General features: G+C 35.2%; 1 protein-coding gene across 1 annotated transcript in view; it reads left to right on the forward strand.

Annotated features, from left to right (window-relative positions):
- Positions 1-24,424, forward strand: part of LOC149843943 (histidine acid phosphatase family protein) — an 81,459-nt gene that overhangs the window by 52,906 nt on the left and 4,129 nt on the right. The window contains exon 7 of the mRNA XM_090000189.1: positions 8,129-8,264. Within this exon, the coding sequence (XP_089856315.1) occupies positions 8,129-8,264 (136 nt within the window). The remainder of the gene's footprint in view (positions 1-8,128; positions 8,265-24,424) is intronic.

Here is a 24,424-nt window from a genome sequence, read left to right on the forward strand (position 1 = left end):
GTTGTTGTTGTAAAATTCTAAGTCACGAAAAGCATATCATGAATCATTATCTAATGAATTAAATAAACACAAGTTTACATGATTAATCACATGCTCAATTATCTAATCGTAAGTAACATGTCAAAGTACAAAGCTCACAATATTTTGTTTGAGTGATAAGTAAAATTTAATATTTATCTTGAATTATCCCGCGGGTACACACGGGCCAAAGCAACCTCAATAGAAGAGAACATTCGGGAGTTCATTATGCATTGGTGTTTTATTAACCTGAATGTTCTAACTAAAACTGAAATCCTAAGGGAACTGTTGAATAACTGAGAGAACCTCCCAAAGGCCCAAAACAAACAGGATGCCCTAACTTCGAGAATTGGGGACCAACGAACCATTGCCGCTCGAAGCAGGTAACACATGTCTCCGGAGTTGTGTACCACCTACCCTGTCCAAGGTATGCCCGAATCTGAGTGGGTTGCTTTTTTCATTAATTTATATTTCCCGATGTGTCCAGGCTTTCCCTGAACCGAACCCAGTCACTTAAAGACATTGGAGTTCCTCAAAATTTGATTCCTACTACCTGAGTAGTAGGCCCCCAACCATTCATACCTTCAAAAGGTATATTAACCAAAATAGACTCACTCAGAGTGCTCAGGTACTTTTAAACTGTCAAACACGAATGCCCTGGTACCTTTAAACCGGTCATGCAGAAATATTAAGTTTGCATTCTCTTGGATATTAATTGTATAATCTCAGGGCGCCCAATTGGGACTCCTGAATCCCCTGCTTGGCCTTTCAGGGCCAACAACATCCGACCAGCAAGCTCGGACATAAGTTCTCTATTTGAAGAATTCAGGTAAGTAACCCTTCCAATTAAATCACTAAAAGAATAACTATAAAGTTTCATGCTAATAATCATTTTATCGAGCACCATATTATTATTACTCAATCTCGGGCCTAACACTTTATATGAATAGTATTCATATAACACTAAAAGGTGCAACAAGTGTGTGTCATTGAGTGAGTGTGTATAATGCAACCAACCAGTTATGTCAATCACAAGAGTTCAGCTATTACACCTTCCATACTCACTGCCCATATCATTTGTACCTTTGTTTTTACCGCTCATGGCCATACCCCTAAACCGATTCTAAGTGCAAAATTTCTAGTCCATATTCTTAAATGAAAATCATAACTTGCCACATGATAAAAGTCGATAACTAATGCATAATTATCTTATATTAGTTAACATGGTAGGTCAATTAAAAATCCAGATTTTCCGGTTATAGAGATTAACCCCCAGTAAATTCATTTTCAATACCTTTATGACAGAATTCCTAACATGATCAAGACACTTCCACAATATAAACAGAATTTAAGCTATGTTAGGTGGTTCAATAAAATTTCAGAATACATATAGCTTAATAGGCATGTAAGAAATCAGAGACATGCAGCATAACAGGTAAAAACATTGTCGGCGCGGTCAATATTTCAAAACCAATTGCATATCTAGTCTAAGTAGAAAAAGAAACCAATGATGTATTTTCAAAGCAAGGTGTATTTTCAATCATTAACAATCAAGAGATACTAGTGAGATAGCATGTACTAATACAGTTACTAGCATCAGTTCTCACAGTTCTCATAAACTAGTATGCCTACTACTAATGGAACCAGGAACACTGATGAGAGTAAAATTCCAGGTCACTTTGCTGCAAATACGTGGCCAAAAAGTATAAATCTGAATAATCGGTTGCATAAGTAAACCATAAACAGGACTTCTTTTTATACTCAGCATACAATATACCTTCAGTTTTATTTAGTGAGTTCAACACTTCCTACTTCAAGCATTAAGGCATCTCTTAAACATTCTCTTCTTGGCTCCCACTTTGGGCATTGCACCTTGCACCCCGACCTCTTATTCTTGCTTGGGCAGCTATGGATCATCTCAGCTATTAAAACCCTCTTCATTTCATTACCGGGATCATCATAGAAAAGTTTCAAAGTTTTAGAATAGGTTTTTATTATATTTTGATAAGACAGTTCAGCCAGGTTCCATTTGGCCTAAGACATAGAAATAGTCATTCTCCAGTATATTTCCTCAAACTTTAATCTCAACAGCTGCAGCATGAAGAGAATGCCTCCTCACCAATAGAAAAACAGGGGACAAAAACTAAAAATACTGTGGAATGCTCAAACTCTGTGAAATAAAATAAAAAAAACTAAAGAAGTATGATGGTCTTGTAGGCAAAATGGGAAGCCTTTCCAAAGAAGGCAATATAGGGATTGTGGCCACTCCCAAGAGCCAATGCCTTTGTGTTACTCATATCATTGAGCAAACAATATCCACCGATTAGTATCATGCTGAACAAAGCAAGATTTTCATAACAAAAAAAAAAAAAATCGAAAGTCATCGAACAGTATCCACCGATTAATGTCACATAACAAAGTATTTAAACCAATACTGTCAAGGGTTAGCAATACACTAAATAAACAACATGTAATCCATTAGGCTATTCATACCAAAGGGTATTACCGAATAGTTTTACACGAAAACACCATCGTTGTATCCATATAAAAACCCCTCAAAATTTTGAACTTCTTGATTTGAGGCGAGATGCAACACAATGCAGTCTTTGAAACACAATACACACACAAAATCATAGTAAAACCCTACCCGTTTTGAGCTTTTCCCCCTCTTTCTCCGATTTACTCTTTCGGCCGCTGTGAATCCAAATGGTTCCCTTGCTGCCGTGCTCATGTGAGCCCCTTTTTTTTCTCTGCGTTGCTCTTTCTTCCCTTGCAATAGACGCAGCTTGATACAGTTCTTCTGGTTGAACCGCGCAACAGGGTTAGAGTGAGAGCAAGAACGGGAGGGGAAGGGCGATAACGAGTGAGAGAGGAAGGGTAGGGTGGTCGGTTAAATAGAGAGAATGGGGGAGGAGAGGGGTCGGTTAGATATCGTGGGAAGGGGAATCGTGGTTGGCTGCTGCGTGAAAGAAGGTTTCCCAAAATGAGGTTTATAGGTTCTTACATTGTTACTGGGTTTGGATACGACAAGCACTTCATCAACATGTTTACTCATGCCAAGCCTTGTCTTCTCTTGAGTGATTTCGACAATGGCATCCTCAATTGGAGGAAATATAGATCTATGGAGAAGTGAGGATCTCACTTGCTCAAATTTGGGACGTAGCCCAAAAAGAAATTGAAACAATCGTTCTTGTTTCATTTGTTTTTGTCTTAATTCAATATCTTCCATAGAAACCCATTTTGGCTCTAAAAGATCCAATTCATCCCATAGTGGGTTTAGGGTACTATAATAGTCTTGAATGCTAGAATCACCTTGTTTGGTGGTTCTAATCTTTTCTTGCAAAAAATATGCTCTTGCAAGATCCTTTTGGGTATACATACCCTTCATAAAGGACCAAGCCTCATTGGCCCGACGAAATTTAGCTATATTAGCACATACCTTAAGCTCAACATTGTTCATAAACCACGCAAGGATTTTCGCGTGATTGCTTTCCCAATCTTTCACTTCTTTTTGATGATTTTCAATGGCCTTGAGGCGAGCATCTCCTTCAAGGGCTTTTTCTTGACCTCCTTCGTTCTTTGTGAGCATAAGCTTAGGTTCCGGAATGGTACCCATGACAAAACCCCAAAGTTTCTTTCCTTTGAGGTTGTTTTCCATTGCCGATGCCCACATCATGAATTCTTTCTATTGAGCTTGAAGGATAGGTCGATCTTTGCCTCCATGATGTTTCCAAGAAGTGAGAAGAGATTCACAAAATATGAAATACACGAACCACACTTTTCCTTCAAGAATCGAGTGGCTCTGATACCATGTAATGAGATATTGCGGAAATATAAAGAGTGCTCATAAGCACTTACAACAATGAATAAAAGAGCCAATATACAAGTCCACTAAGGGACAAAGCAAGCACAAGTCTTTAAGAAGGCAACAATATAAAAAGCCTCTTATTGAAAAGAGAGAGAGCTCTAAAGAATACCAATGTACAAGGGGTTCACCCCTATTTATACAAGAGGGAGTGGAGAGAAAAGGAGGGCCAAGGGCCTCAAAAGGAGAGCCCAAAAGGGGGCTCCCATGGAGTCGTTGGGAGCCCCCAATGGTCACATTTGTGACCGTTGGGGGCTCCAACGATTCTATGGTTGGAGCCCCTTTTGGTTCCTAAAAAATACAAAAAAGAAAACTAAAAAATAAAAAAAGAAATTACATTTTAACAAAAAATAAAAATAGTTGTTTTCTAAAAACAACTATATGAAATTACAAAAATACCCCTATCGGGTATATATATATATATATATATATATATATATATATATATATATATATATATATATATACATTTTAACACCGTGCTCATGTGAGCCCCTTTTTTTTCTCTGCATTGCTCTTTCCTCCCTTGCAATGGCCGCAACTTGATATGGGAGTTCTTCTGGCTGAACCACACAACAGGGGTAGGGAAATAAAGAGTGAGAGCAAGAACGAGAGGGGAAGAAGTAGGGGAAGGGCGATAACGAGTGAGAGAGGAATGGAAGGGGGGTCAGTTAAATAGAGAGAATGGGGGAGGAGAGGGGTCGGTTAGATTTCGTGGAAAGGGGAATCATGGTTGGCTGCTGTGTGAAAGAATGTTTCACGCAGCCGCCACACCCCCACCCCCTTCGCCCCTTTGCTTTTTAAAAGAAAACGCAGACCCTACTTAGGTTACCTTATAACGCACCAGCGGGTGCGACTTTGGTTCGACCGAACTCGTGACCCGCGACCCACTACAGTTGGGTCCACGCTTGGGCCTATTCGGTTCCTTTCACGGATCCGGATATTTTAAGTTTTTAAAGTACTAAAAATTAAAACTTCAAATATGAACCCAAGTTAAATTACTGTGGATCCAAATACGTTATCAGGGATCCCAAGTAATCTTATTTCGAATCTAAGTAGAATTTTAACTGGACCCGAGTAATACCGATGTAAAATTGACATTGGAAATTAAGGATCTTATGTCTAAGATCCAATTGAATTAATGTGGATCTAAACATCGCCTAGGCTATTACGGATCCCCAAAAAAGTCTTATAGGTATAAATTTTCTCATTAACATTTAATTTAAACTTTGCAGATCCACTCCATTCATCCTGGATCCAATATCAAATTTGATCATGATATTGAGGATCCAATACCAGAGATCCCATTTGACCGCAATCTATTATGAAATATCAATTTAATGACCCGATATCTAAGATCCAAATGAAATATCGAAGATCTGGACAGGCTATTATGGATTCGATATTGAAGATCTCAACAAAATATTTGAGATCCGAATATGAATAAACAAATAAAACAACAAAAATATCCTTGTTCCAGCTTAAGTACGTAAATTTCAAGTTTATTTATCTGATAAAATTCACGACTATTACATATATATATATAGCTTATAGTATATATATATATATCTATACATATATATGTATAGAGATACATATACATATATAATATATATACATATATATGTATGTATATGTATCTCTCTCTATATATGTATAGATATGTATATAGCTTATATTTTAACACTCATCCCATAGTCTTTTTAATTTACCATAATATTCTCTTACGGATTGGTCACCTTATTTGCATTAATGGATTTTGTCTCTAAGTTCCCACATGTAGGCAGCATCCTTTTGAATATACATTTCTTTTAGAAGTGTCCATGCTTCATCGGCCCTTTCATAGCTCAAGATGTTGTTACATGGATCTTGGTCCATGATATTCATGAAGCTTGAAAGTACCTTAACATGACCCACTTCCCATTCTCTTAAGGCTTTCCAATAATCGGACATAGCGTTCTCTCTCTCACTATCTTTTAAGGCTTCCTCCACTCTATTTACATTTTTTGTAAGTACAAGTTATCAAAGGTGGCACCTAGGCAACCTAGGCGTAGCCCAATTGCTTGGGCGACCAGGTTTGGGCAGTGGGGCTCTATATTACCGCTTAGGCTTTTTTTAAAAGTTTTTTTTCGAAGACATCATTTGTTTTCTTCTTCAAAAAGGAGAAGAAGAATATGAAGACATGTTATTTGTCTATTGCTTGTATTATGTCTATTGTTGTTAAATTTTTTGTATACATGATTTTATTTATTTGTGTATTGTTCATTCACATTGTTAGTTGTATGGTTTGTTTATTCAATTGTTAATTTATTTGAGTAGGTTAAGGTTATGTAATGTAATTGCTTTACAGTGTTCAACGACATATTATTTGTCTATTGCTTATTGTTGATTGATTTTATATTGTATACATATTTCTTATTATGTTTTTTTTAAATTTTTTTATTTGGGGTACCACCTAAACCACCTAGGTCTTTTTAGGGCCTCACCGCGTAGGCTCTGCCTATGACAACTAAGGGGTTTCAGAGTAGAACCATCCACAAGGTGCCATAGTTCCTTTTCAACAAGGAACCTTTTCATCACCGTGGTCCATCGATTGTAGTTATTCTCATCAAACTTAATGTGGACGATAGTAACTACTTCCCTTTCGGCCATAGAGATGAGAAAGAAAGAAAGAGGGAGAAAAAAAGGATGAAGAATGCATGAGCAAGAGTGGTACCATGAATACTTGATCATGGGAACCACACCGATTCTTTAGTCACAATCCCAAGAGCAAAGTCTCAAGAGCCAATGACTCTGATAGATGAATCCTCAAGTATTCAAAGATACAATACCTACCAAGGGCAAGAGCACAAATACAACCTACAAAGGGGCGCTCACAAGGGCAACAAGAGCACACACTCAATAAAAAATATATATTTTATTTATCAATATGCATAAGAGAATGCCTTGCTAAAAGGGGACTCAAAGACCCCTATATATACAAGTAAAAGGGGCTAGAAGGGAACCAACTAGCCGTTGAGGGATCTCCCAATGGCTAGTTTGGTCAAAAGACCAAAAATTCCTTAACAAAAAAAAATGAAAAAAGGTTACAAAATGTATCCTAAATACATTCTATTAAATATATATATATATATATATATATATATATATATATATATATACATACATACATGACACTTTAACAAGGATAACCCGATGGAAGAGACTTGAGGGAGATTTTAAATGTTTTTGTCTATTTCTTTGGTTAACCATTTCATAATATGTCAACCTCTGGTCCACTACTTGTTGCCTGAAACAAGTTCTTCATCCAATGAATAAAGTAAATATGGCCAAGTTGATCATATGTTTCTTACATAACCACCCATCTTGTGGGTATCAGAAAAGGAGTGTCATTGCCATTTGGTGAGATGACCTAAAACATCATATTTAGGACCTAGGTTATCTCTCTAATAAAACCCAATAACTTAGTTTCCCTTTCTCCTGTTATGTGTGGTTCTCTTTTTATGTCAAATGATTTCCCCTTTATTATATTGCAAGAATTGTTGATTTTCTGACTGCTATTGATCAAAGAAGTTCAACTTGTATTATGCTTGTTTACTTTTTCAGAGCACCTGAAATGACACTTGGTATAAAGTTTGAACTAGGATTGTCTAAGCTATTAAAAGATTCCTGTTGCAATCAAACTTGTTAATATGTCTGTCTCTTCTGTTTGATGCACATATCATTCTTTGGTTGCCATTTATTCTTTTTCTTAGTTTAGAATCTGTTCTGCTTTGCTTAGACAATGTTAGTCTCTTCAAGATGTTTATTGGCTATCATTCATGTAGTTTGTCTTTTTTGCTAAATTTCTTTAGTGCACTACTGCACTTCTGTTTTTGCTGGTGTTGTATATTTTTATATTATAGCTATTGTTACCAGAACAGATTGCAATATTTTAAGAGGAGCAAATTTAAATGTGTGCAATTAGAAGATTATTCGATCTATCATGTTTGCAGACTCAATTTTTATGTACAGTCTATAGGAATGAAGTTTACATGCTTGAGATCTAAACGCTAGGACTCTCTTAGTATCTTGAGTTGGAAGGCTGCTCAAAGATATAACTTGCAATGTTCTTGTGCAATTCCTAATCAAGTTTTCCCCATGTCTGAACATAATGCTGATTCTCTATGGCTATCTATTTCATTATGTCTTTATTTAAATTTCAAATGTGCCCTTACTGCAACATGAACCCCTAGGCATGTGCAGGTTTTATTGCTCGAGTGGACAGATGACTTGGAGATATTTATATTGAAGGGTTATGGTAAATCAATAAATTATCGAATGGGAGTACCATTGCTCCGTGATGTTTTTCACTCCATGGAACAAGCTATTATTGCAAGAGGTATCTTAGATTGGTGAAAGAATTACATTAGAAATATTTTGTTGGAATGTATTGGGCGAGTCATCATTATAGTAAGATATTTATCTTTTCATCATGATGATTGTGTGTGTTGTGTGCGTGTATTCCAGTTTAGGTTTAAATTCTTTTAAGGTTTGTAACGGTAGAGTGCTTTTCTTGTCTTGCATTTAAAACATAATCCTTCTAAACGCTTGAATTGTGAAAACATTATTGTTTTTGACAATTTACGTTTTGCTACCACCTTTTGCCTACTATTCTAGACAAGCAGTTTTGGAATAAAGACACTTAAGTACCCAATGTTTTCAAAAAATTGTCAAAACGGGCACATGAGGTTATCTTCTTTCTGGATAGAAGATAAAAGTGTTCGATTAACAGTGAAAGATGATTTGCCCTTCTTTTTTGTGTTTCTTCAAAACATAAAGGAAAGAAGGTTTGCAGTACCAAGAAGAGCGGGAAACTTTGGTAAGAGAGCTGCCACCGTTAGCATTTTCTGTAGTGTATTTTCTATCCCTTGGGAACCTAAATGAAAAATCTGATTGATGCCCACAACTCAGAAAATCAAAACCCAATTCTGGCTTATGGTGAGGTCTCCTGATTTGGCCATTGAAGAGAGAGAAAGAATGAGAGAGAGATGGACGTTGGTGATGCCTGTCTCTAGCTTGGGTGCCATGATGGACAAAGTGGGGGGAAAAGGAAGAGGAGAAGGAACAAAGGGGAATGAAAAGGGAAAAGATGAAGATAGGGACATCTTTGTAAGGTCTAAAATGGCGTATTTTGGAACAATCAGGGATATCTTTGTAAAGTCTAAAATGGCATATTTAGGAACCACTCTTGGTTAATGTTTGTAACTAAAGTAAACGAGGTGAATCTAATGGTAGGTAGCTTTTTGACAATTTTATGAAAAATGTAGGTAGATAAAACTCTTTCAGAAATTGGCAGTGAAAAATCTTTTTGATATTTTCACTAGAAGGAACAAGAGTTTGGTGATTAGGAAACCATGTATCAGTGATAATCTTGGAGAGGAGGAAAATGAAGAAAATGGCAATGATGAAAAAGGTAGGTACATAAAACTCTTCTTTCAGAAGTTGGCAGTGAAAAATCTTTTTGATATTTTCACTAGAAGGAACAAGAGTTTGGTGATTAGGAAACCATGTGTCAGTGATAATGTTGGGGAGAAGGAAAATGAAGAAAATGGCAATGATGATTAGGAATTTGGAATGATTGATGAAGTATCCACTTATTACCATGAAGAGAGAGAGCTAGTATTGTTGTAAAATATTTTACGTCTTTTTTTTTATTTATCAAGGGAAAACCCCGGTTCAGGAGAGAGAGATTCTGTGCCCTATGGCCCACCCCTAGTGGCAAAAACCAGTGTTTTAAAACTTGCCGAGTCAACTCGTTGACTCGGCTGACTCGGCTCGGCTCGGCTCGGCCCTCCAACGAGTTAACCCGGCAAGGCAAACTCGGTTTGCCAAAACTCGGGCTTGACTCGGCCTGACTCGGCTTGACTCGAGCGAGTTTTGGGATGTTTGAAATTTGATTTTTGAGTTTCAAATTACAGTTTCGAAATATATAAGTACATATATTTTAAAAAAGGTTACCCCCAGATTTTGTATAAAAATGAAAATAAAAATCATTTAAAGATAAAAAATCATTTTAATCCATAGAATAAAATCGCCATGCATAAACTTATTCTAGCAAAATATTTTAAAGAAATGATTCTCACTATATATGGAGGGTCAAATGTGCCTATAGGAAGTCACATTTAGGTTTCATCATCCATTTGTTATGTGAACAAGCATTGTACAGATTCAAATATTAGTAGTCTTTTTATAGTTGTGCCATTAATATATTTCCTGCATAGTTTTCATACATGAGAAAATTGCTTATTTATGTTGATATTGGGCATTCTGTAAACTTTCAATATGCACATATATCCCTATTTTACATTTATAGATTTGTTAGAGAGGGAATTGAAACTTTTAAAACAAGCTAGCATATATGATTGACCATTTTAGGAACCGTAGGTAGTAGCAGACTGAACTCATGGTGACCACATCCTCTAATTCAAGTCATGAATTAGTCAAAGTGCTTCTATAGATATCAAATTCAAGCAAACCTCTATAGCTCTTTGCAGTTTTTATATTCTTACAGACATTTGGAGAGTATATGTTTACTCAAAAACATGGTTTGAGACAAATTATATATATTTTTTCTTTTAAAATCAAAAGTTAACAAAACCCAGTCCAAGTCACCGAGTTGACCCGCCGAGTCACGAGTCAATAAAGAATGAGTCGAGTTCCGAGTCATGGGTTTTAAAACCTTGGCAAAACCCCCTCAAAGCTTGCTGCTTCACCTTAATGCAAGGGATGCACACACCAGTTATCGAATTCTTGATGTCCATCAACTTGAGTGCCTTAAGCTGACCCACCTAGCCAAGTGTGTGGAGCCCTTATGGGTTGTAATAAAGCATTTTACTTGGAGATCTATGTTTTGAAAACGTTTTACTTAGATTTTAGACATGCCAGATTGGTTGTGTTGTGATTTTTAATTTGAAGTTTGCTATATATTTTTTATAGCTTCGGACGTGCTTAACTTTTCATTCTGAGTGTTGCTGTTTTTCTTTGTTTGATCATTGTTTGTTATTCATTTGTTTGCTTTATTATCAAAACAAAATATTAAACATAGAAATTGTTAAATTCTATAGAATCTAAGTTTAACAGCAATTTTAAGCATTTGTAGCTACTTTTTGATTTTTTAAATTGATTATAGTAATTAATTTTATAATTTTATAATATCTATGTTATAATGCTTCATAATTTTTTATGATATGTCATAACAAAATATCAAATTGGATATTTAGTTATAATATGTATTTTAAAACCATGGTTGATTCTGAGTGAATGTTTTGGACGTCGGTTGTTGGTACATTTGACCTGGGATGTCTGCCATGTTATGTTTTAGAACCATAGCAAAAAAGGATGCTATTTTGAGAATATCCTGTTTTATGGGGTTTTTGGACAAAAAAAAGGGGAAATATATTAATATTTTTAAAAAGGTAATACTAGAAATATTGGAGAAATTTTCATATACCCACCAAATTTTTAGGGGAAATCCATTTGCACATCAAACTTTTGAGGCTTTTCAATTTCCACCATAATTTTTGCTTGATTTAAGCTATTGGCCCCCAAATTAGTCACCGCTAAGATTACTGTTACTTATCTGTTAAAATGACCAATTTTATCCATACAATCTCAAGATGAATCTTTTGTCCTATTCCCGCTTAATCTTTCCTAACTGCAAACCCATCTCATTAGGAAACTTTCCCTTGTCCAACCTTTGTCTTTCCTAATTTCTTCCTTAAACAACACCCTATCAAGCGTCTCACCTTAACTTTCCTGAATAACTCCCCATCCACCATCTATATCGGCCTTCGTGTTGGTCAACTCTCTCTCTCTCTCTCATGGAATAGATTGTTATATATGGTAGGAGGAATTTTGTTTTGATCTATTATCTGGACACTCGTTAATCGTGGTTTTGAGTAAGAGAAAGCTGTGTTGCATTGTAAGAGAATGAGTTCCTTTAAAGATGTTCACTAAATCACCAACAATGGACACTCAAAGAGTTCCACCAAAAATACTGAAATGAACACGCAAAGAACCACAAAAGGGTTCACTCACAAATACCCATTAAATGGTTTCAAGAACAAAAGATAAAAAATAGTGATTTTATTGATTGTAATCCCCACTTGAATTGATACATAGAGTGGGGGCTATGCCCCATATATATATACACAAAGGAGAAGGCTCCTTGAGAGTCATTGGGGTCCCAACGACTCTAAATAGAGTCGTTGGTGTCCCAACTGAAATGAAATGGGGATCTTCGAAACACGAGCTTTGATTAACAAGAGCAAGTGTCAAGAATGACACTAAAGCATAACCCTTAAAAAGGGTATAACTGGAAACAAAATAAAAATAAAAATGTATTCTTTATTGATATGAAAAACCAATTGCTTAAGAAGCATTGGAGTGAAATACAAGAGGGGCTGCACCCCTTTATATACACAGCTGAAAGAGGACTCAATAGAGCTGTTGGGCACAGTCCAACAGCTCTATTGCTAGTCAAGTCTGGACAGGACTTGACTAGCAACAGTCATTCTAGTTCAAACTGAACTAGATGACATAAAGACAAAAAATAAAAATAAAGGAAAAAAAATACAGAAAAGAAAGAAATTAAAAATGTATTTATATATATATATAATAATATAATATTATTATATATACATATATGTACAGTTTTACATTTTAACACTCCCCCTCAAACTTACGGTACAATGAGCGAAAGTTTGTCTAAGAGAAAGTGAAATCGGGGAGCAGCGAGAGGCTTTGTAAAGAGGTCTGCTAACTGATATTCTGAAGTGACATATGGCAGATCAATTATCCCGTGTAGATATTCCTCTCTGACGTAGTGACAATCCATTTCGATGTGTTTGGTGTGTTCGTGGAATGTTCTGTTACTGGCAATGTAGATCGCACTTTTGTTGTCACAACACATTTGTGAAGCCTTTGTTGCTTCAACTCCCATGTCAGCAAGCAGTCGTCGGAGCCAAACTACTTCCATGGTCGTGGTTGCCATGGCTCTGTATTCAGCTTCGGTGGATGAGAGAGATACCTTCTGCTGCTTTTTACACCTCCACGAGATTAATGATTCCCCTAAAAAGACACAAAAGCCAGTGGTTGAGTGTCTGTTATTGGGATCACCTCCCCAATCAGCATCAGTATATGCAATTAAATCAAGAGAAGAGGAGGAAGATAAGAAAAGTCCTCGTGAAAGAGAGGACTTGATGTATCTGATAATACGCATGACTGCTCCCATATGAACAGAAGTAGGAGCATGTTGAAATTGACTTGCTGTATGAACAGCATGTGCTATATCTGGTCTGGTAATGGATAGATAGGAAAGTGCCCCGACAAGCTGTCTGTAAGGAGTAGGGTCTGCAAGAAGTTCTCCATCATCAATCTTCATTTTAACATTAACAACTTCTGGAGTGTCAACTTTCTTATCATCAGTAATACCAGACCTGAAAACAATATCAAAAGCAAATTTAGTCTGAGATAATAAATATCCTCTAGGAGAATAAGCAACTTCAATGCCTAAAAAATATCTCAACAAGCCCAAATCAGTCATTTCAAAATGAGATTTAAGAAGTGTTTTGATTGTTTCAACTCCCTGTTTATCGCTTCCGGTGATGATCATATCATCCACATAGAGAAGAAGCACAATGATCCCTGCATCAGAATTCTTAATAAACAAAGCAGTGTCAGTTAAACAGAATTGAAAACCGATATCAATCATAACACGACTAAACCTATCATACCAAGCTTTTGGTGCTTGTTTAAGTCCATAAAGAGCTTTTTCTAAGCGAAGGACTTTACCCTTAGGAATACTTAGACCAGGAGGGGGTTCCATATATACTTCTTCAACTAGCTTTCCATTTAAAAAAGCATTTTTGACATCCATTTGAAAAATAGACCATTTTTTGATAGAAGCTAAGGCAATTAAGGTTCGGACAGTAGTCATACGAGCCACCGGAGCAAAGGTTTCTTCATAATCAATCCCATATTCTTGGGCATAACCTTTGACTACTAAACGGGCTTTATATCTTTCAAGAGTACCATCACTCTTGGTTTTAATTTTATAAACCCATCGACATCCTATAGTTTTCTTCCCTGGAGGAAGATCTTGAATATTCCATGTAGAAGCCTTTTCAAGTGCATCTAATTCAACTTTCATGGCTTCTATCCATTTGATATCATTTTTTGCTTGAAAATATGTGGATGGTTCTTCATATGAGTGAATTAATGCAATAACTGCCCTATATGTGGGTGAGAAAGACTCGTATGATACAAACTTTTCTGGAGGCCTCGAGATTCGGGATGATTGTCTAGTTGGAATGTTAGAATATTTCTCAAGTGCACATGGAGTATTAGACTCTTGTCGCCTGGAATATTGAATACTAGTATCTCTATGAACTTCTTCATTTTCAACATTAAGATCAATAATTCTTGGATCATCATCAAAGTTACAATCAAGGTCATATTCATCAGATGTTGATGTTAGATCTAGCAAAAAGGAGTACTCAGTGACGTCTTTTAATTTTCTAAAATCAAAGAAGCTCTCCTTTTCAAGAAAGGAAACATTTCTAGACACATATAGTTTATTATTTTTTAAGTCAAAACATCTATAACCTTTCTGGTTTTCAGCATATCCTAAAAAGGCACAGGGAATCGCACGAGGGGAAAGTTTATCATTTTTGTCAGTAAATATGAAACATTTGCACCCAAATATTCTTAATCTAGAGTAGTCTGGAGAAATGTTCATAAGTTTTTTAATGGGAGTGATATTTTGTAACGAAGAAGATGGCATCCTATTAATGAGATAGGTGGCAGTTAAGGCAGCTTCTGCCCAAAAGTCTTTAGGGACTTGATTTGCTATTAATAAAGTTCTAGTGGTTTCTATAATATGGCGATGTTTTCGTTCTGCCAGTCCATTTTGTTGAGGTGTATAAGGACAAGATCTTTGGTGTGTGATGCCATGCAATTTAACATAATTTTGAAAATCTGTGGATAAAAACTCTCCCCCTGAATCTGTGCGAAAAATAGTAATATCATTTTGAAATTTGTTTTTAACCATATTATGAAAAGTTTGAAAGTATGAAAATACTTCAGACTTATGTTTGAAAAAGTACATCCACGTATGTCGGGAGAAATCATCGACAAAAATAACATAGTAAACAAATCCTCCTTTAGAAATTACTGGTGCAGGACCCCAAACATCCGAGTGTATTAATTCAAGTGGTCTTGAAGAGAAAAAGGTTCTGTTCTGAAATGGTAATCTTTTCATTTTGCCGAGAATACAATCTTTACAATCAAATGATTCAGAGTTACAAAATTTCCCTAGATTTGGAAAATGTTGGATTTTGGCTATATGTGGGTGACCAAGTCTCTTATGCCACAGTTCCAACTCTATTTTTTGAATATTATAACAAAAAGCTTTCTTCGGCATTTCCAAAAAATCCATGTAATAGAGTCCTCCTTCTCTATGGCCTTCCCCAATCAGCTTGCCTGACTGGCGATCCTGTACCCAACAACCATGAGAAGAAAAAGAAATATTACACCCATAATCAGAAATTTGAGATACAGATAAAAGATTTAAATTTAATTTGGGAACATGTCTAATTTCTGGAATAAAAAAATTTTTTGTTTTATAAATTTTTTCAAAATCTCCTATTCCTTCTATTTCAAGAGAAGTCCCATCAGCAGTAAAGACCTTTGACACACTTGTTTTATTTTTAACACATTTGGATAGACTTTGATTATTTGGGGTCATATGAAAAGATGCACCAGAGTCAAGAAGCCAAGAAATTTTACCTAAATCAGAAAAAGATGAGGCTGCTGCGCCGGTTGAAGCTTCAGATGAGGAAGAGGCACCTTTGATGAGAGGCTGAAGGATCTCCATTAGTTGGGCCAGGGAAACTGGTGCATCCTGATCTTTAGGCTCCGATCCAGCAATTGTAGTTCTTTTTTCTCTCAGCTCCTTAAGTTTGGGACATTATGGCCTGTAGTGTCCCGGTTCATGACAGTGATGACAAATAACTTTCTTCTTATCATAGTCACCATTTTGTCGGTTAAAGTGAGGAGGCCTATATGATCGAACATGATTCCCTGGTCTAGACACGGCTAAAACGGAATCATCTTCAATTTTTAAAGAACCTTTCCGGAGACGATTTTCTTCCATTGTTAACTCTTCAATAGTTTCAACAATAGAAGGAATTTTTCCCCGGTGAAGTAGGGCCGATTTAGTGGTTTCAAATTCCGGCCTTAATCCAGTGATAAACTGGTAAAAATGTTCAACATCGAGTTGTTTCTGACGAAGCTCGATGTCTTCGGCACAATGCCACTTTGGTTCTAAAAGGGAAAGTTCTTCCCAAAGTTCGGACAACCCATTGTAATATTCACGAATAGTTTTGTCTCCTTGTGTCATCATTCGAACTTTTTCTTGGAGGTTGCACACGTGTGCAATATCTTTAAGGGAATACATATTCTTAAGGTATTCCATTGCCTTATCGGCATGATCAAATTTGGCAAGACTTGAGCATTTTTTAATGTCAACGCTATTGATAAGCCATGACATTATCTTCGCATGAGATATTCTCCATTCTTTCCATTTCTTCTCGTATGAGGCAATAGCCTTGATTTTCTCTTCTTCCGATAGAGGGACGTCTTTATCTCCCTCCTTTTTAGTAAGAGATAGCTTAGGTTCCGAATCGGAACCATCCACAATCCCCCATAAGCCTTTTCCCCATATATGGTGCTTCATGATTGAAGCCCATGTTACATAGTTCGTATCGCTTAGTTTCATAGGCATGATGGTGACTTTATCATTGTCATCCATCGATTACAAGGAGAGAAAGAATAGGGATATAAGAGAAACAAGAAGGAAAATGAGAAAGAAAGAAAAAAAAAAAACAATACAACAAGATGTGAAATCTTCTCCAATGAAGTGATAAAACACTTCTCTTCAAGTGGCGAACACTTTTGCAAACGGGCACGGAAACCGAGGCAGCTTTTCCTTAAGATTTAGTACTTCCGCGGCTCTGATACCATGAAATGAAATGGGGATCTTCGAAACACGAGCTTTGATTAACAAGAGCAAGTGTCAAGAATGACACTAAAGCATAACCCTTAAAAAGGGTATAACTGGAAACAAAATAAAAATAAAAATGTATTCTTTATTGATATGAAAAACCAATTGCTTAAGAAGCATTGGAGTGAAATACAAGAGGGGCTGCACCCCTTTATATACACAGCTGAAAGAGGACTCAATAGAGCTGTTGGGCACAGTCCAACAGCTCTATTTAGAGCTGTTGGAATGTGTCAGTCCAACAGCTCTATTAAGAGCTGTTGGACTGTGTCAGTCCAACAGCTCTATTGCTAGTCAAGTCTGGACAGGACTTGACTAGCAACAGTCATTCTAGTTCAAACTGAATTAGATGACATAAAGACAAAAAATAAAAATAAAGGAAAAAAAATACAGAAAAGAAAGAAATTAAAAATGTATTTATATATATATATAATAATATAATATTATTATATATACATATATGTACAGTTTTACATTTTAACACCAACGACTCTATTGTATTGACTAGTTCAATACAAACTAAAAAATAAAAACAAAAAATCTAATTCTAACTAGACTAACCCTAAGTTAGTTACACATAAATAAATATATATATATATATATATATATACATATATGTATATTTACATTTTTAACACTCCCTCAAACTTATGGTTGGACAATCGAAAGTTTGTCTAAGAGAAAGTGCAATCTAGGAGCAACAAGAGGTTTTGGGGGAGATCAATAGTGCTGTATAGGAATTCCTCTCGTACAGAGTGACAATCCATCTCAATGTGTTTGGTTCTTTCGTGGAAGGTCCGGTTGTTGGCAATGTAGATAGAACTTTTGTTGTCACAATATAGTCGTGATGCTCCTTTACTCTGAACACCCATGTCAACCAACAATCTCCTTAGCCAGACCACTTTCTTAGTAGTTGTAGCCATGGCTCTATATTCTGCTTCAGTTGATGAGAGAAAGACTTTCTGCTGCTTCTTGCACATCCAAGAAATCAATGATTCACCTAAAAATACACAAAAACCAGTAGTTAAGTGTCAGTTATTTGGATCCCCTCCCCAGTCAACATCGATATAAACAATTAAATCTAAGGATGAAAAAACAGACAAAAAAAGTCCTCGAAAAATATAAGTTTTAATATATCTAATAATACACAAAACTTCTCCCATATGAACAGTGGTAGGAGCATGCTGAAATTGGCTTGGTGTATGAACTGCATGCGAAATGTTAAGTCTCGTAATTGCTAGATATAATAATGCCCCGACAAGTTAGATTGAGTCAGCAGACCTGTCAACAATACCTAAAGCAAACTTAGATTGAGTCATCAGATAACCTTTAGAAGAATAAGCAACTTCTATACCATTTAAAAAAAAACCCCAAATCAGTCATTTTAAAATGTGTTTTGAGAAGCCTTTTAATGTGTTCAACTCTCTATTTATCACTGACAGTGATAATCATATCGGCCATGTAGACGAAAAAGATAATAATACCTGTATAAAAAATCTTAACAAAGTTGTGTCAGTCAGACAAATTTGAAATCCAATATCAAGTATAAATTGACTAAACCTGTCATACCAAGCCTTTTGTGCTTGTTTAAGACCATATAAGGCCTTGTCTAAGCCAAGAGCTTTTCCTTTAGGGATAACTATGTTAGGCGGTGTTTTCATATAAACTTCTTCAGCCAAACTTCCATTCATAAATACATTTTTAACATCCATTTGATATATAGGCCATTTTTTTTATAGAGGCAAGAGCTACTAAGGTCCTAACTGTAGTTATTCTAGCAACTGAAGCAAAGGTTTTCTCATAGTCTATTGTATATTTTTTAGAATATCCCTTGGCAACTAATCTGACTTTGTACCTTTCAAGAGTTCCATCACTCTTGGTTTTAACTTTATACACAAGTTTCTTTCCTAGGGAAATGTCTTGAATAGTCCAAGTATTCACCTTTTTAAGGCATCTAATTCCACTCTCATAGCTTCTGCCCACTCAGGATGTTCCTTTGCTTCAACATAATTGGAAGGTTCTATATAGGAATGTATTAATGCAATGTAGGCTTGATACCTAGGTGAAAAAGACTCATAGGACACAAAAGTTTCAGGGATTTTTGACACTCTAGATGACCTTTTAGTTTGTATCTCTTCCTGTTTTTCATTATTAGTATATTTTTCAAGAGCACATGGATGTTCTAAATTATCACGCCTGAAATATTGAATATACTCTTGATCTTTCTGAGATGGTTTTTCACTTGTCACATCATTTTTAACTTTTGGTCTTTATCAATATCACAATCACCAATCTTTGGAATTAAATCCAACAAAAAAGAATACTCATTTATTTCTTTAGTTTTCTCGGTTTCAAAAAAACTTTTCTTTTCTAAGAAAGATACATTCCTTGAAACATATAACTTTTTAGTTTTAAAATCAAAACATCTGTAACCTTTTTTATTATTTGCATATCCTAGAAAAACACAAGGAATAACACGAGGAGGGAGTTTGTCATTTTTGTCAGTAAAAACTAAAACTTGCATAAAAAAACTCTTGACCTAGAGTAATCTGGGATTTGTTTGAAAAGTTTTTTAATAAGAGGTGCATTTTTTAAGGAAGCGGATGGCATTCTGTTAATAAGATAAACGACAGTTAATATGGCTTCAACCCAAAAATCTTTAGATACTTGGTTTGTAATAAGTAAAGTCCCTGTTGTTTATATAATATGCCTATGCTTCATTTCAGCTAAACCATTTTGTTGAGGAGTATAAGGACATGATTTTTTATGTGTGATACAGTATAGGTCTAGGTAATCTTTAAATTCTTTTGATAAAAACTCTCCCCCTCAATTAGTGCGAAAGATGGAAATATCATTCTTAAATTGATTTTTGACTAAATTATGAAATATTTGAAAATATGAGAAAACTTTGGATTTATGTTTAAGAAAATAAATCCAAGTGTCTCGTAAAATCATCCATAAAAATTACATAATACACAAATCCATCTTTTGATATAACAGGTGCATGTCTCCATACATTTAACTCAAAGTGGTCGAGAAGAAACAAATGTTCTTTCTTGAAATGGTAATCTCTTCATTTTACCCAGAATATATTCTTCACATGTAAAATTTTCAAAATTATAAAAAAAATTCATCTTTGGAAAAAACTAAATCTTGGATATAATAGGATGGCCAAGTCTCTTATGTGATAAGTCTAAATCCAATTTCTGAACATTGCAACAAAATGTATTCTTGGGTATTTTCAAAAAATTCATATAGTACAAGCCTCCTTCTCTATGACTTTCCCCAATCAGCTTCCCTGACTGACGATCCTGCACTCGACAATCACGAGAGGAGAAAGAAACATTACTTTCATGGTAAGATAATTTAGAAACGGATAAAAGATTTAGGTTTAGTTTAAGAATATATCTAATTTTTGGAATACAAAATCTTTTTAAGTTTTGAGAAATATTTTCAAAATTTCCCATTCCTTTTATCTCAAGAGATGTTCTATCGGTTGTGAAAACATTTGATCTACTTGAATTATGACATTCAGATAACATATCACTATTTGGTGTCATATGAAAAGAGGTACCTGAGTCAAGAAGCCAAAGAGATTTACTGGGATCGGAGAAACCGAAGGAAGAGACCACGACTCCAATGGATGAAGATGCTCATTTGAGTAGAGGTTGAAGAGCCTCAACTAATTGTGTTAAGGACATGTTTCTAATAGATGGTTTACTCGACTCCTGTGGAGATCCAACAATGGCAACCTTCTTCTCGTTAGGTTTCTTCAATTTAGGACAATATGTTTTTACATTTCTCAGTTCATGACAATAGTAGCAAATAACTTTTTTTTCTTTCATACTCATTGCCTTGCTTCTCATCATTTAACCTTCCATAGTATGGGAGTTTGTAGGTATGAACATAGTTTTTCGGTCTAGATACGGCTAGAACCTAATCATCATCCGTCTTAGAGATTATCTTTTTAGGCCTATTTTCCTCCATACTTAATTCTTATATCGTATCTTCTATCGAAGAGACTTTCCCTCAATGAAGAAGAGCGGATTTGGTGGATTCAAACTCCGATTTTAATCTATTAATAAATTGAAAAAAGTGCTCCATATCTATTTGATTTTGATGGAGTTTTATGTCTTCCGAACAATGACACTTTGGTTCAAGAAGAGCCAACTCTTCATATAATTCAGACAAACTATTATTATATTCTCTAATGCTTTTGTCCCCTTGAGCCTTATTTCATACCTTATCTTATGGGTTGCACAAATGTGCAATATCTTTAAGAGAGTACATTCTCTTAAGATAATTTCATGCATTGTTTGCATGCTCAAGTTTAGCAAGACTTGAACACTTCTTGATGTTGACACTACTGATGAGCCAAGACATAATCTTGACATGTCCCATTCTCCATTCCTTCCACTTTTTTTCATAAGTGGTTATTGCCTTATTTTTCTCAACCTCCCTAAGAGGTATCTCTTTCTCACCTTCTACTCATTAAAATCCATTTTTATAATGATAAAAAAAGAAAATAATAGAGAAAGAGGAGAGAAGAGAATGGGAGTAACGGTGGAGGTCACGAGCACTCTACCACCGAACAAATGCCACTTCGAATAGAAATTGCAAGAGAGCTTCAACACTTTCAAATTTGGAGTATCACGCTTCCCAATGTTCTAAAAACAATTTCAGCTTGATCACCATGCTCTCATACCATGTAAGAAAATGAGTTCCTTCAAAGATGTTCACTAAATCACCAACAATGGACACTCAGAGTTCCACCAAAAATACCGAAATGAACACTCAATGAACCACAAAAGGGTTCACTCACAAATACCCACTAAATGGGTTCAAGAGCAAAAGATAAAAAATAGTGATTTTATTGATTGTAATCCACACTTGAATTGATACATAAAGTGGGGGCTATGCCCCATATATATACACAAAGGAGAAGGCTCCTTGAGAGTCGTTGGGACCCCCAACGACTCTACGGTATTGACTAGTCAACATGTTGACTAGTTCAATACAAACTAAACAAATAAAAATAAAAAATCTAATTCTAACTAGACTAACCCTAACTTAGTTACACACACACACACACACACACACACACACACACACACATATATATATATATATATATATATATATATATATATATATATATATATATATATATATATATATATATATATATATATATATATATATACATTTTTAACATGCATGGCCCAAAAATTGAGTGTACAACCAAAGACCATTGTCTGCCAAATGTCGTAGATTTGCTTGAGCAGCTGCATATATTTTCATTTCCAATTTTCCAGAAGATTTGGATTTGGGGGCATCTTTATATATGATTTATGTGTTTTATGTCCTACAACTTCTCTGAAGATATGATTTTGTAGAAGGCACAAAAAAATGGACTCTACATTTTACATGTACATATATAATAAATCCATATGCGTGATTTTACTCGATGCTACAACCATGGATTCTATTTCCATTTTCTTTGCTGTTATCTTTTGAGAATTGTGTCTTGACTTGCATGCTTTTGTGTGGTTGATGGCATAAAATATTACTATAAAGACCCAAAGAATTTGTTACTTAGGTTGTCCCTATTTGGTCAGCACAGACAGTAAACATCTGACAGACTAATGAGTAATGAAATTCTCATCTCTTTGGGTCTGGATTTTCATGTTTGATTCCCTTGGATTTACGAACAATTTTCAGATACTATTTAATCAAATCATTTAATGTTTTTGCTTCTAATTCTGAATGCAACTAGATGTAAGACAAATGTTCGATTAGGGAAAAAACTAAAGGTGTTAATGGATTGGACTTGGGTTAGATGTAGGCATAAATCCAGCATAATGAAATAGTGCATAGTCTTCTGATGAAAACTTCTAGCGAACCTAGATCCTATAAGCTATTTACCTTAACTGGATATGTGTTTATATGAGGATGGCTTTGGATCTATAGTTTGATTTAGATTTGGATTCAAATATGAATGAAAAGGAACCTAATACCTAATCCAATTAAATGGATGAATTAAATTAGGTGTATCTAAAGTGAATGCAATAGTGGATTTGGATTGGTTAGAAATTTGATCCAAAACAATAATATTAACATATAGTCTATCCATTTGGTGAAAGTTTTGTCATCTATAGCCAGATTGACTTTAGGTCCAATTTGGTAGCATCTAATTATGTTGGATGTTGAGGAATGCCCACATTCAACCCACTAATATTCCTAGGAGAGTGATTTTACAACCACTGGCAAAACAATAAACTGAAGCAGCAAAAGTGACCAATATGTATAGGATAAAAACCAGAATATGGTGATAATGTAAAGGTCATTTTGAAAAAGTGTCATATTTCAGGGCAAAAGAGTAATTTTGTCCAAGCATGCAGGAAAAACCTAGTACGGTTTTTTGCATGAGTAAATTAGTAATTCTGCATGAATTAGTGCTAATCAAACATCAAACTGATTTGAATGAGGCAAATGTTATAGGAATTCAACTTTGAGGGCAAAACGTGCAATTGTTACACAGGTAAAATTGTACATTCATATCATGCTCTAGAGCTAACCCAAGGTTAAAGTGATGATAGCCTAGATATAGGGGCATTTGCTTACCGATAACAAACCTTTGGGGTAAAACTGAAAGTCTACTCAATTAAACCAAAGGATTTGGTGGGCATTTTTGTGATAATATTGCTGTTTTCCAAAAAAATGATTTTATTTGAATTTTTTAGTTTCTTTGAGTTTTTTCCAAGAAAAGCCACTTGTTTTTTAAATTTACTTAGAAGCCAGGACTGAATTTGGTGTCTTTGTGGTGCGGAAGACCATTGAAGTCTTAGAAGGCTTGTAAAGTGACCAAATTTATAGTTCTAGATATGAAGGAATGAAAAATATCCATTATGAAGCCGACCCCATGTAGTTGGGATATGGCGTGGTGTTTATAACCTGGCATCTTTAATCTAGAGTGGATATTGGTTGGTACTGATCGGGTCATACCTGGTTGCATTGAATTGGGGAGTGATATTACATAATCCCATTAACATAGTGTCCAAAAATGGTTTTAAGATAGAAACTCTTTCCTAATCTAAAATGCTTTAGATGCTGGGTGATACCTTGTCTTTGGGCACTATTAATCTTTATGACCATTGTAGGTCTTGTATCACATTTTATTCCAAGGTTTTTAAGTCCATTTGAAGACTTCCGTCTTGGTTGATAAGGTGCCTTAATTTTTGGGAAAAAGAATACTTAAATTTGATGGTAGATTGAGTAGACTCATCTATCAAGTACACCCTTTTTGTGTCATAATAAAAGTTAAATCAAACTTCCACTTACCAGTACACATGTTGAATATTGTAAAAATATATCCTGGGTGCATCAAGTTCATATAACTTTGAGTTACTAGTGATTTTTCATCTAGATATTCAATATTA

Source organism: Nuphar pumila, chromosome 3, assembly GCF_984573655.1.
Source record: "Nuphar pumila chromosome 3, dmNupPumi1.hap1.1, whole genome shotgun sequence".
NCBI classification, from domain to species: Eukaryota; Viridiplantae; Streptophyta; class Magnoliopsida; order Nymphaeales; family Nymphaeaceae; genus Nuphar; species Nuphar pumila.